Below are 12793 nucleotides of genomic sequence, written 5' to 3' on the forward strand. Positions count from 1 at the left end.
CCGCCCAGCGACGACGGTAGCGACGACGAAGACGACACGCTTCGCTCGCGCTGCTGCCGTTGCGCCCCTCCCGCGTCGAGGGGGCCCAACCGCCGTCAACCGTCGCCACCGGGGAGGGGGGGTTGAGTGCGCGCGCTCGCGTGTGAGCGAGGGGGGGTGCGCGTTCCCCTTCTCGCGCCCCAGCGGAGCCCAAGGCCGGGCTGCCGGATTGGCCGGGGAGGGCCGCGAGCTCCGCCCGCTCTAGCCGTGCCTGGCTGGGAGGGAGGGAGAGGAGCGGGGCTGCGCTCCCTAGTCTGGAGCGGGAGCCTGGCAGCAGCAGCAGCAGCAGCAGCAGCAGCCGGAGCCTGCTGGTCTGAGAGGAGGAGGAACCAGCCGCGTCCCCCTCGGCTCCTTGTCTCCGCGCAGGGCAAGGCAAGGCAAGGCAAGGGGGGCCCCTCACCATGGGCGACAAGAAGAGCCCGACCAGGTAAGGGACTGGCGCCGGGGGCGGGCGGGCGGGCGGGCGGGCAGGCGAAGTGGCGAGCCTAGAGAAGGACTTTTCCTAAGATGGAGGGAGTGTGTAGGGAGGGGAGTGCGCGGGTGCCAGCCAGCCAGTGGCCAGCCTGCCACAGCACCCCCGGCTCTGGGGAGAGCTGTGCGTGGGGACTGCTAGGCCCGGGGTGGCAGAGGTGGAGGACAAGGGGCTGTTAAGATGGAGGAAGTGGGTGAGGAGGAGGGAGCTCCTGTGCCTCCTGCCTGCTCTTCTCCTCCAGGTGCAGGAGAAACTCCTTGTTCTTAATGGGAGCTGCTGGGAGTGGAGGGGCCGAGAAGCTGGGGCTCCTCGTGCTCGGGGGGGGGGCGCCTCAGTGTGCTGTGCCCAGGGTGGCTCTTAAGATGGAGGGAGTGTGTCAAGGCGAAGAGAGGGAGGAGGTTTGTGTGTTGCTCTCTCTCGGCTGGTGCCAGGGCTAATCTGGTGTTAGAGCAGCTATGGCGGCTCCTCACTCGCTCTTTCTCCCTCTCCCTCGCTCGCTCACACACACACCGTACTCCACGTCTCCTCGCACTGACTTCTTCCAGACAAAGGGAGATTTAACAAGGTAAAGGAGACAGACAGACAGACAGGCAGACGGAGGGGGCGCACGGAGGGACACGCCTACAGTCCTTTAAAGTGCAGCCAAGCACCCCCCACTCCTCTCCCAAAAAGAAAAGAGGGAGGCTGCCAAGACCTCCCGGATATTTTCCTTGCCCTTCTGGATTCAGGGGGTACTCGTTGCTGCGTGCAGTTCGATTGTGTTGGGGTTGAAGGCTGAGGGGAAGAGAGGTTCCCCTTTCCTGCCTTGCTGAGGGGTATGGTGTTGGGGAAGGGTGGGGATAAGGCAGGATGTGTCTGTTGGGAGGGGGGGTAAATAAAGTGAAATTTTAGCTTTATAGATGGCTTGCCTGCCCATTGCACAATGTGATTTCTTCGGGTAAGGAGCAGAAACAGGCAAGCAAAGCAGGGAATAGCATTAAGACAGCCTTGCTTTATGATCTTGTCTCTAATGTGTGTTTTCTTTCTTCTCCCCTTCCCCCCTCCTCTTCATTTCCCTCCTCCTCTCTACACGCTGTTCTCAAGGCCAAAAAGGCAAGCAAAACCTGCAGCCGATGAAGGTTTTTGGGATTGTAGTGTCTGCACCTTTAGGAACAGTGCTGAAGCCTTTAAATGCAGCATATGTGATGTCAGGAAAGGTACTTCCACAAGGTATTTTAACAATACGTATATATTTTTTTCTTTTCCTTCCTTAATTGTTATGTTGCTGACTTGTTGATTTGCCATGGTTTGTGGGAGCAGGAAATCACTTCCTTTGAACAAGTGTTTAAACCTGTGTGATTTGTGTTGGATTTCTGAAATATATGCGAGAACAAATGTTTTGTATACATAGAGGAATGATCTAATGCTGCTTGTCATGTTTGTAGATAGAGAGGTAGCTGATCTTCTCAGTTCCTTCAGATTTGAATGGAAGCTTGGTACTTTTCAGTGCTAGATAGTATGGATTTATTTTAAAGTCCATGGTATCCCTTCCTACCCATCCTCTCTTAATATATTGTTTGTTTCTATTAATGTGAGAGCTTTGTAGAAACATGAGACTTCTGATTTCTGTACTGAGATATCGCCTCTTTCTGAATGATTCATGCAGATTGATGTTGGAAATTTTTTAGAGTTGAAACTGCAGTGGGTGATTTGGGTGCATTTATTTCCAAGTAGTTGACAAATCATCCTAACTGTGGATTGAGTATTTTGTGTATTTGCATAGTGTGTTGAAATGTTAACAAGTGTTGTCATGAGTTTATGGCATACTCTTAATTTAAAATTACAATTTTTGTTTGGGTTTATGTGAAGACTCAGCAGGTATCTGGTTTTTGGTAAATGGTTAAATGAGTTAAATGTTTGTGAGTGGTTGAGATCGTATTCACTTAGTATTTTGAGTGAGGCAAAGTGAGAAACACTTTTAACTAGACAAAATTCTTCTGAATCATAGGGACTTTCTGTACATTAATACATGTTAGGGATTGTAAGGACACAGTTCTGTAAATGTGTTTGTGTATTTTATGCTATTCTGGAGGATGTTGACTTTAACTAGGCAGTCTAATATATGTCCATAGAATAAGAAACAATTTTTTGTTGAGGACTTCAATCAAGTTCTTTTAGATTTTGTAGCCAACACTGAATCTACTTGTAGCTCTTTGCACTTAAATACAAACCTGTTGATTTCTTTCATGACTGTATTTATTAGAGATCCACTTGTGAAATCAGCATTTATTTATTTATTTGTTTAGAAGGGTTGGGCAACTGGCAGTTTGATCTACCCCTGCATCAATTTTATGTGGTCTTAACAAATTTTAATTAAGGCACAATAAGTTGTTTCTTTTAACCCAGTTTCTCTCAAAGGAAGAAAAAAAATTAACATTGTGATTTTTTTTTTAAAGGTATGTAGTAATCTGTAATGCTGCACCAGAGTGTGTGTTCTCTGTTGCTGGGGAACCCTTAGGAGTTAGATGATGGGATGTTAACTTTATTATGGAGTCTGAGCACTCATGAAGGGATACGTTTGTGAGGGGGAAAAAATTATGTTTATCCCCAATGCTTCAACCTGGAGAATTGAGTCTTGCCAAGGAATACAAAATTTGGCCAGCTCTGGTGCATAATGTAACTTGTTGGGAGTTTATTGGTTAAGTAGTGCATCCTTGTTTCTTCAAGGGAAAACATCCTGCCCTATAGCGTGGATGGAGAAGATAAAACGAAAAACCTAGAAAGCATCCTTCCTTAATTATATATTTATCTCAACGTGGTACATTAATAATTGAAAGTTTTCAATTAAGACATATTTTTCATATTTATGAAAGTGATTGTTGGAGCTAGAAAATCACATGGTTATGTTTGTCATGGATTGTCTACAAGAATGAATGTAAACATACTATGCTGCATGTCAAGCCCTGTAACAGTAGTTTCAATTACCAGTAGTGTGTAAGTATAGTTTTACAAAGTCACTATGACTACATATGCTTAAGATGAACTATGGAAAGTGGTACTTTGTTTTTATCCTTAACTGTAGTCATAACTGTTTATCAGTGATATTTATGACACTTCATCATAAAGGTTTGTATTTAATTTTCATTTATGAACTGAATATTGTATGTAAGTTGTAAACAACTGAAATGGCATTTACTGAATGTTGTGGGTGAACTTTATGTTGAGTTCTTTGTTGTGGCTTGGGTATGAGAGTTACTGTATGTGACGTGTATCAGTATCTGGGGGAAGTTTTTTCTTTATTTTTTGTTGATGATATATGGAAACGCTGTGGTTATGGCTGGCTATTACCCGGAATATTTGCATCTGATGATGCAATGTATGTGAAAATTTTTGTTATAGAAAACTTGTCTTGCTCATATCTGCTACGGTTGATTTAAAGTCTTTAATTCAGCCCTTTAGACCATCATAGCAAATTAGTGATTTTTGAGTGATACTTGTGAGATTGCAGTCAGGATTTGGAGTCCTCAGTAACAGAAACTCTTGCTTATATAGTCAGTACTTGAACAGGGCAGGGAAGGTGTGATGTATGGTTGATGATAACCTTTCCTTGCAAGAAAAGAGATGATTAGCAATACCGTCTCTTCTTTCTGTGCTCCCTTCCACTCTGTGCTCCCTCCCACTCTGTGCAGGACATTCCAAGGTATAATAACGAATGAAAGTACTCCACATCCTGTACTGTGTACCCATAGTGTTTTTGCTTCTCTTATGCTGGCCATGTTGTTGCCAGCCTGTAGCTGAGTCTGTGTTCATCTATTGGGTATCTATCAAAGACTCAGAATATGCCTCTGAGCACTTGCTAGTAGCTGAAGTCTGAGGGTTTCTAAGGTTTGTGAGCTAAACTGTACTGTAACGAATTAATTTTTGTTGGTGGTTGTATTAGGGGAGGGGTTTGAAAATAAGTGGTTTTTCACTGTACAAGTGAAAAAACTTTCACTTTCCAGATGAGTTTTGCAAAATGTAATAGTTTATAATTCTGATGTTGCAGAGAATATAAGTTGCCTGAAGCTGCACTGGGACAAAGATTACTGGGTATGCTTGATGTATTTAGACCAGCGGTGCTCAAACTTGCGCCTGCTGTGTGCCTGGAATGTGGTCCCTGTCTGAACCACATCCTAGCATTCCCCTCAGGTGCTATCCTCAGGGAGAGGACGATGTGCAGTGCCCAAACGGAACCAAAAGCTCCGCTCACCGGACAGACAGATCTGCACGAATTCCCGATCTGGCCCCAGGCCTGGGTTTGTGCAACCCTGATTTAGACTATAGTTATATTCAATCCCTTAAGAATTCAGTATAGTATCTTACTACTGATTATCATTTTTATTATATTGCGATTTTAAAAAATTATATTTTTTAGAACAGTGGTTCCTGACCTTCTTAGAGGCTGCTGACTGATTTATAAAGGCCAAGGGGTATGGCTATAATTGTGATTGGACAGCAGTAGCAGCCCAAAGTAGCAGCTTGTTAAATTCTTGATGCGCATAGCCTAATCTGCCCACCAGAAAGTGGGTCATGACCCCCTGGTGGGTCCTGGGCCCACAGTTTCAGGATGACTGTTTTAGAACATACAGACGGCCCTCATCTGCAGTGGTTCTGTTCCTGGAATCCCCTCAGATATTTAAAACCATGGTTTTTGGCCCAGCCCTGAACTTGACCAAAGCTCAGGTCCAGAGGCTCTTCTGAAGCAAGTGAAGGCACATGTGTCTATCTGTGGGCTCTGCAGGCTTCAGAATGAAGCTGAGAGCCCTTTAAAGTCAACTTTCAGTTTACTGTGCAGTCTGCCTGTACAGTACAATATCAGTGACTGCTGATTTGTTAGTGCAAGGAAAAATGAGAAAATCCACATTCCCTACACTTAAGCCCTCCACCTGAATCCACGACTCATGATGCAGAATGTATGTAACACTCATTAGCAAGAAGAAAATAGAGAAGAAAGCAAAGGAGAAACAAGACTAAATTTGAGCAGTGTCCTTCAACCTGTGGGTCATGACCTCAATGGGGACACACAGCCTCATTTTGGGGTTGTGGCATCCTTTCAAAGCATGTGCAAGAGTAGGCTCGGATTCAATCCGATAATGGTACTGCCTTATCTCAACTAAGTTCTTGATATTATCCTGCACAGCCTCTTCTCGCTGTCTTGCCCCACAGCTCCGAGGGCCAGCCCTGCTTGGGCTGCTACTTCACAGTTCAGTTGTGAAGATATAAGAGGTTGGAGGAAACGGGGTGGGTGGGGGAGAGGTGGGTAGTGATGGGGGCAAGGGGTGGAGTGGATTGGGCCCTGGGGAAGGGGCAGGATCAATGGTGGGTCCCCAGTCCCATACATCGTTTTTTGGGGTCATGGCACAAAGACCACTGAATTAGAGTAAGGAAAGAGGTCAGGACAAAAGTAAAGAGATCAGGACAGGGGATCAGAAAGGTGTGGATACATAAAGGCATTTATTTTCTGGAGTATAAGATTTGTCAGTGTTATAGAAATACTTGGACTATTTAGGAACTGCATACGTGTTTGAGAAGCCCATCCTGTACAACAGTTTAACTAAGATGCATGTTTTAAAAATCAAACATCAAAGGTGTGACTTAGAAGTTTGAACAGTAATGTTCACCATATAGAGAAAAGCTATGCTTTCTTTATCACCCCTTTGATGTTGCTTTGTGTAACTAGTATGGAAAAGTTAGTTACTAAAACTTTTGGTGCTACTTGTTCACTATTCAAACCAGCGATTTTCAATTTTTTTCATTCCATGGCACACTGGCAAGGAACACCATTAATCTGACAATTGACAAGGCAAATTGTGCTGCCAATGGGGGGCTCACATCCCCCAATCGCCCTACTAATAAATGACCCCCTCTCAAATTCCCACAGCACACCAGTGGTTGAAAATGACTGATTTAGACAATAATAAACTTATTTCGGACGTTTCTAATGTTAACAAGAGCCGCAAGTTTGTCTGTTATTGATATTTTCATTGTTTTGTACATATTAAGGATAGTGTGGTCTTGCTTTCTTTTCCCCTTGGTATTTTTTTCTCATTTGTGAAATATTATGTATGAATCCTACTGCAAGATAATCTTTAGATGTCATACATAAGAAAGTGAATAAGATCCCTGTTCCTACAATTAGTTTCCTTGAGTGAGGACCAAATTGCATGTAATGGGACAGACTCGTTTAACCCACCCCCATTACACTCAGTGTGAAAAATGTTTTTAATAAAAGGCATGGCTGGTATTGCGCTAAACCCTGCCTGTCTGTGGCTTAATAGCTGCAGTCTCTCCCCCACCCCCCCACCCCCCGCTTCCAAAGGGGCATACTTCTCACCTGAGCTTCATAGTAGATATGAACTCAACTAGGGAAAAGTGCTGTGGGGTGTTGACTGAAAAGATAGATGAATTGTGTACACATCTTTTTACATGTTTGTTCTTTGTTTTTCACTATAAATATAATAACAGCTCTTCCCCTAGCTTTAAAGGTATATTCTTCTGAGTACTGCTACCAGTATTGATAGCTGCTATACACAGAAGGGGACAGCTTTCCCAAAAGTTGTCCTTTAGTAACAAAGAGGCTTCTTCAATTGCCACTCTTCCACTCTGCGCCTTTGTTGCAGAGTTTAGCTGTAGTGCAGTTGCACCTTGTTTTCAGTGCGCCACTGTACTAGCTCTTTCCCCTTCTGGCAAGATCATGCCAGGCAGAGCAGTGTCACATAGTCCACTTGTTAGCAAGGTCAAGTACTGCTTGTCATATAGTGAGGTAACACCAGAGCTACTCGTGGTAACACTGATACTTGTACCACTGGTTGAATAGCACTAGCTTCAACAAATAAATGTACTACCATCCTGTCTGTTTTGACTTTGAGGGAAGTGTGGGAGGGCAGTGGAGAAAAATATAGATCACATGGTTACTTTCCTGATAGTCAACTTTACACTGTCTCTTCAGAAAAGAATAAAGATTTTTTCTTTTGTGTTAACACAAGGGGAAAAAAACCTAGGCCCAAATTCTAACCAACTTTCCAGTACTGGCAGAGCTGTGCCAGTGGAATGTATGCTGCATACTGCAGTTGGGTGGCACTCAGAGGCCTCCTCAAAGTAAGGGAATGTTTGTTCCCTTACCTCGGTGCTGCATTGCCCTTACGTTGGTGCTGGAAAGTGGGTTAGGATTGCGCCCTTAATCTTACATGTCAATAGCTATTTATTCATAAGTGGAATGAACTTGCATAATGTTAGTTATTTAACTGCAGTTTGTTTGATCTTGGCTCTCTGAATTAGTGCTCTTACAGGTTGAGTATCCCTCGTTCAGACTGGTTGGGACAGGAAGGTGTCTGGATTTTGGATTTGTCTGGATTTCGGAATAATTACACAAATGAGAAATGCTTCCCTTTGCTCTTTTCACTGTAACACTTATGGATGTCTGCAGGCCCCTTTGACATTTTTCAGCAATGTCTGTACAGACACACACCACAGAGTATAGTACTTATAGTCTGTACCCAGAGTGTACATGGGAATGAGCACAAGACCTCCTAGTGTCCACTCTAGAGAAGGTAAAAAAAAATTGTGAACAAAAATGCCTAGATTTTGAAATAGTCCGGATTGCAGATTTCCGGATAGGGGGTAATCTCCCTGTATCTTGTATTGATCAGAATATAGTACAGGTTGAGCCTCATTATTCGCGTGAGTTTCGTTCCAAGCACTCACGTAGATGGCAAAAAACGCACTATAGCAAATCAATTTTAAAAACAAAGTTTCTTTGCTCAAGTGATTTAAAAACAGCCTTGCTGACCTTTGTGATGTAAGATAAGAGTCATTAAGAAGACAATCCATCAATCAGTCGTGTCCTCCAATTGCTTAGAAAGGCGCTTCACTCAGCCCCTCCCTTCACCAATGCAAAGTGATCCCTTTCTTTTACGCGCTCAGGGGGAAGGGACGAAGGGAGGGGTCGCGTGGAGAGAGAAGGATTAATGGATTGTCAGCCAGCTGCCCCCCTCTCTTTAAGGAGGCTATTGTTAAAGGACTGTTCAGTTTTTTAAAACTGATTTTAAAGGGATGCATTTTTCGCCTTTTCTAGGGATCAGCACATTCCTCCTCATTTGCAGTAGCCATTCGTGTTGAGTCAAATCCGTGTATAAAAAATGCATGTATAACAAGGCTGGACCTGTAGTCTTAAATTTATGCAATATAAGCCATAAGAATGCAGTTTAGTTTGGTTGTGGTATGTTCAGTATTCCTGCCATTGTTTCTGTGGGCATAGTGCAGCATTTCTCAAACTCTCAGAGTTCAAGAATCGCTCTTAAGTACCTGTGGGTGATGCAGTTCCCAGGATCCTGCTGCCATCAGGGCCACAGGGGCGTTTTTCAACCTTACCTGTGTCCCTGCTGGCCTTCCTGGGATGGGGGAGAGCCCCACAGAACCCTCTGCAGTTGTCCCTGTGGCTTGTAAAAAGTAAAAAAAAAAGCTACCGCAACCCACTTTGGTTTCACAGTCACAACCCACAATTGATTTTTTTCAGGTCACAATCATTTTTTTTACTTTTTACAAGCCACAGGGAGCCCTGCAGCATTCCCCAACATTCCAGGGCGGTCAGCAGGGACACGGGTAAGGTTGAAAAATGCCCGTGTTCCCGATGGCAGCACAATCCTGGGGATCGCTCTGCTGTCTTTTTCCACCCTTTAAGGGCCCAGAGGCTGAGGTCCTCAGGCTGAGGTGTCACGATGCCCCAGTTTTTGAACCTCAGGCATAGTGCAGTATGACCAGTAAGAAATGGGAAGTGCTTTATATTTTCTTGAAATTATTAGATATTAATTGACAATGGGTAAATTAAAACTTTTACTGTAGTAAAATATATGTCAAATATGTAATTTAAACTGGCTATAGCCAACTTGTTTTAACAGGATTTCAGCAAGTCAGTTCCAAAGTAAGAGTATTCCAATAATAATGCCCATTGTTATCATGTCATAAGGATAACATAGGACTTTGCAGAGTAACATAAGGGGAGAAAAAAGGTTCTTTTCCCAAAGAGCTTACAGTTTAAATTCCAACAGAAGAAATGGGAATGGCAACAACATGAGGGACGAGGAGAGGCGGAATTGGTGGAATCTTAAAAAAGTTTTTTATCCAGTATGTGGAAGTTTGCCAACACAGTGTAAAAGCACAAAGCACAGTTTTCAGGTTAGCAATAGCTTTTTGCTTACCATTTCTCCTTTGAAATAGCTGTCCAGAACCATAGAACTCCTTATAAAGTAATATCTCCCACAGGGTGGGTGATACATTCCAGCAAAGCTAAGTGCTGTGTGAAACAACTCTATAGGAGACATTGTTAAAGAATAAGGTAGAAAACTGCCACTGATTGGTCCATACTAACCTTAATGCACTGCTCCCAATGGCTGCACTGTGTCAGTGGCATACAGGGTGAAGAGCTCAGTGCTAAAGGATGCAGTGTTTTAGGAGATACTACTGTGTATCTGAAGGCTATTCTGATGCCTTTCCCCAACTCATTATTTTTAGTTATGACAGTATTAGAAGGGAAGAGAAGCACCCGAATGCATACATTGGTAGCATCTGGAGGTACTGCACTGCCATATGCAAACAGTTGGCAGGATCTGTGTGATCAAACCTGCATTGCCTTCTTTAATGTTATGGAAAAGTATGTGTTGGATGTTATTTCTTTTCAGGGATTATTGGAAACAACCACAAAATGCTGTGACTTTTCCTGGTGCTAGATGAAACAAAATATTTTTATTCTTCTAACAGGCAATATGTAGGTTGGAATATGTACTTCTTTGTGTGTCCTGTACAGCATTGTGGTTAAACAGTTTGTAGACAAAAAGTTAGAGCTCCTACTCTTGAGTATTCTCCTTGACTGAACAGTTTCATGGTGCTAAGACTAGTTAGGAACTATAAAATGTGCCTCTAAGGTCTAAAAAAATAAACCTCTTTTAACCTAATCAGTCTTTTACATATGTTCTCTAAAAGAAAGATAGGCCAACCATTTGACTTGGAAATAACAGTGTTATGCTCTGCAGCATAGTTAAAAAAAAAACAGCTAGATCACTGCTGGAGATTTTCTATAACCTCCTTTTTTGAACTGTGTGATGTGCAGTTGTCCTTAGACTAACTCTCTGTATGTGTCTTCCACAGTGTAATGCATAAAAACAGTGAAACCCAGTGACCTACTTTGTGAGTTTTCAAATGGTTCTGTAGGTCAGTGGGTCTCTCTCAGAATGTAGGTCATTTGTAGAGGTGTACGTTTATTCCATAACAAGTAGCTTTTGACCTACAATGGAATTTTCACAGATTACATATTTGGCTTCATGTCTTCCTTCAGTAGGTACAACTAAAACATAACTTCTTGGTTCTGATGTTCTTCTTTGATGAAAAGACAAATATTTTGAACATCTCTTAATATTTTAATAAGGCATATATTTAAAAGTAGGTATATTCTAGAAAAACAGGAAGAGTCTTGTCTTTGTTTTGCTGAGTGTTAAACATAAACATCATTCTGCACTATCCAGAGCTAATTTCCAATATATCTGGACCCCCCCCCCCCAAAAAAAAAAAAGCACGTGAGATTTTGGATTTGTCAGAATTGTGTGTTTGCCAGATTGATCAAACTTTCTGAGTAAATCAGCTGGTGTGGTGTTTATATACACCTAGAAGTCACCTCTTTTGCATGTGAATGTACTTGCTTGGGCCTGAAAGTATTTTAGTCAACACTAAGTTTTCAGGAGGTTAAAGTGGTGAGCATGTGATCATGTTCCTTTACTTGCTTTGGTGGTTAGGCTTTTTCCCCTATTATGACTTTGGCATTATATCTTTCCAAAACGTCAACTGAAAAAACTCAAGACATTCATGTAAGCACATAATTAGCTGTAGAACAGTGTTCTCAAACTGTGGGTCAGGACCCACTAGATGGGTCGCAAACCAGTTTCAGCTGGGTCCCCATTCATTTCAATATTTTATTTTGAATATATTCGGCTTGATACCCTGGGATGTGACTGCATTTGGGGAAATTTTACAGATCTATACTTTTAACAAACTAATATGTATATTAACAATGGTAGTAAATGGGACTTACTCCTGGGTAAGTGTGGGTCGGATTGCAGCCTATGATTGTCCAAAATTATCCTGCTTAATGATGTCAATTCCAGTCATGACATCACTTCCTGTGGGTCCTGACAGATTCTCATTCTAAAAAGTGGGTCCCAGTGCTAAATGTGTGAGAACCACTGCTGTAGAAGATGGTTGTACTTGCTTGCTCTTGTCATGGATTTTTTTTTAAATTTTATTGTATTACATAAACAGAAGAAAACAAAAACAAAAAAGAAAGAGTATTACATTGATACATGCTTATGAGTTACTTTAAAAAAAAGGGAAAAAATTTATACATATACACAACCAGAGTATCTACATATCAACACTTTATGTGGCTTATGTTATATCAAGGAATGACCTCCAGATGTCCTCAAATAAATCCATATGCAGTTGACGCAGATATGCTATTCACTTGAATACTGATAAATGGAAAATATAGTCTGTCCATTGGGCATATGTAGGTGGGCATCTCTCCTTCCAATGAAGCCATTTAGTTATTTGATTTTTCTCTGTAAACCGCTTTGTGAACTTTTAGTTGAAAAGCGGTATATAAATACTGTTAATAATAATAAGTGTTTTTGGTACCGTGAGGGCAGAGTCCACTTCAGTTGTCCATGTGTGAGTCTCCAGATAACGGGTAGATAATTAAGAGTTACATACATATCTGTAAAAATTAAAGGTTGCTGTAGCACTAGCTTAATAATAATTATTTATTAATTATTAAAATAATAATTATTTTATCCCAAAAGCTTACAATCACAGGACATGACCACAACATATGTGTAAGTGTAGCATTCACCTTGTTGTTTACACAAGCCTTCTGACTCTATGGCCTTTTTAACATCTTTTATACATCTTTTAGTTTTTTACAGGCGTGATTCTTCCTTGAACTGCTGTTTTATGCTCTTTTTATTCTGACTTTTATCTGATTACTGTTTTTATGGTTTCTCTTAATGTGTTTTTAATATGTTTTTATCTGTTAAATTATGCTTTAATTTGTTTTTTTAATATGTTGTAAGCCGCCCCGGGTCCCTTTGGGGAGAAGGGCGGGATAAAAATTAAGTTTATTATTATATTTATTATTATATTCAAACTTAAACATCTCCAACATCTAGGTTCCTTGCTAAGTCCTTTAAGGAATAGCCTGTGTGGTGTCCAACTTATTCT

At 42.0% G+C, this 12793-nt stretch overlaps 1 protein-coding gene across 1 annotated transcript in view; it reads left to right on the forward strand.

Moving 5' to 3' along the window:
• Window positions 1-226: 226 nt before the first annotated feature.
• The window catches only part of RYBP (RING1 and YY1 binding protein), an 80442-nt gene continuing 67875 nt past the window's right edge, over window positions 227-12793 (forward strand). Inside the window, exons 1-2 of the mRNA XM_066616810.1 lie at window positions 227-466; window positions 1595-1720. Coding sequence (XP_066472907.1) covers window positions 441-466; window positions 1595-1720 — 152 coding nt within the window. The 5' untranslated portion in view covers window positions 227-440. The remainder of the gene's footprint in view (window positions 467-1594; window positions 1721-12793) is intronic.

This window comes from Tiliqua scincoides, chromosome 2 (genome assembly GCF_035046505.1).
Source record: "Tiliqua scincoides isolate rTilSci1 chromosome 2, rTilSci1.hap2, whole genome shotgun sequence".
Taxonomy (NCBI): Eukaryota; Metazoa; Chordata; class Lepidosauria; order Squamata; family Scincidae; genus Tiliqua; species Tiliqua scincoides.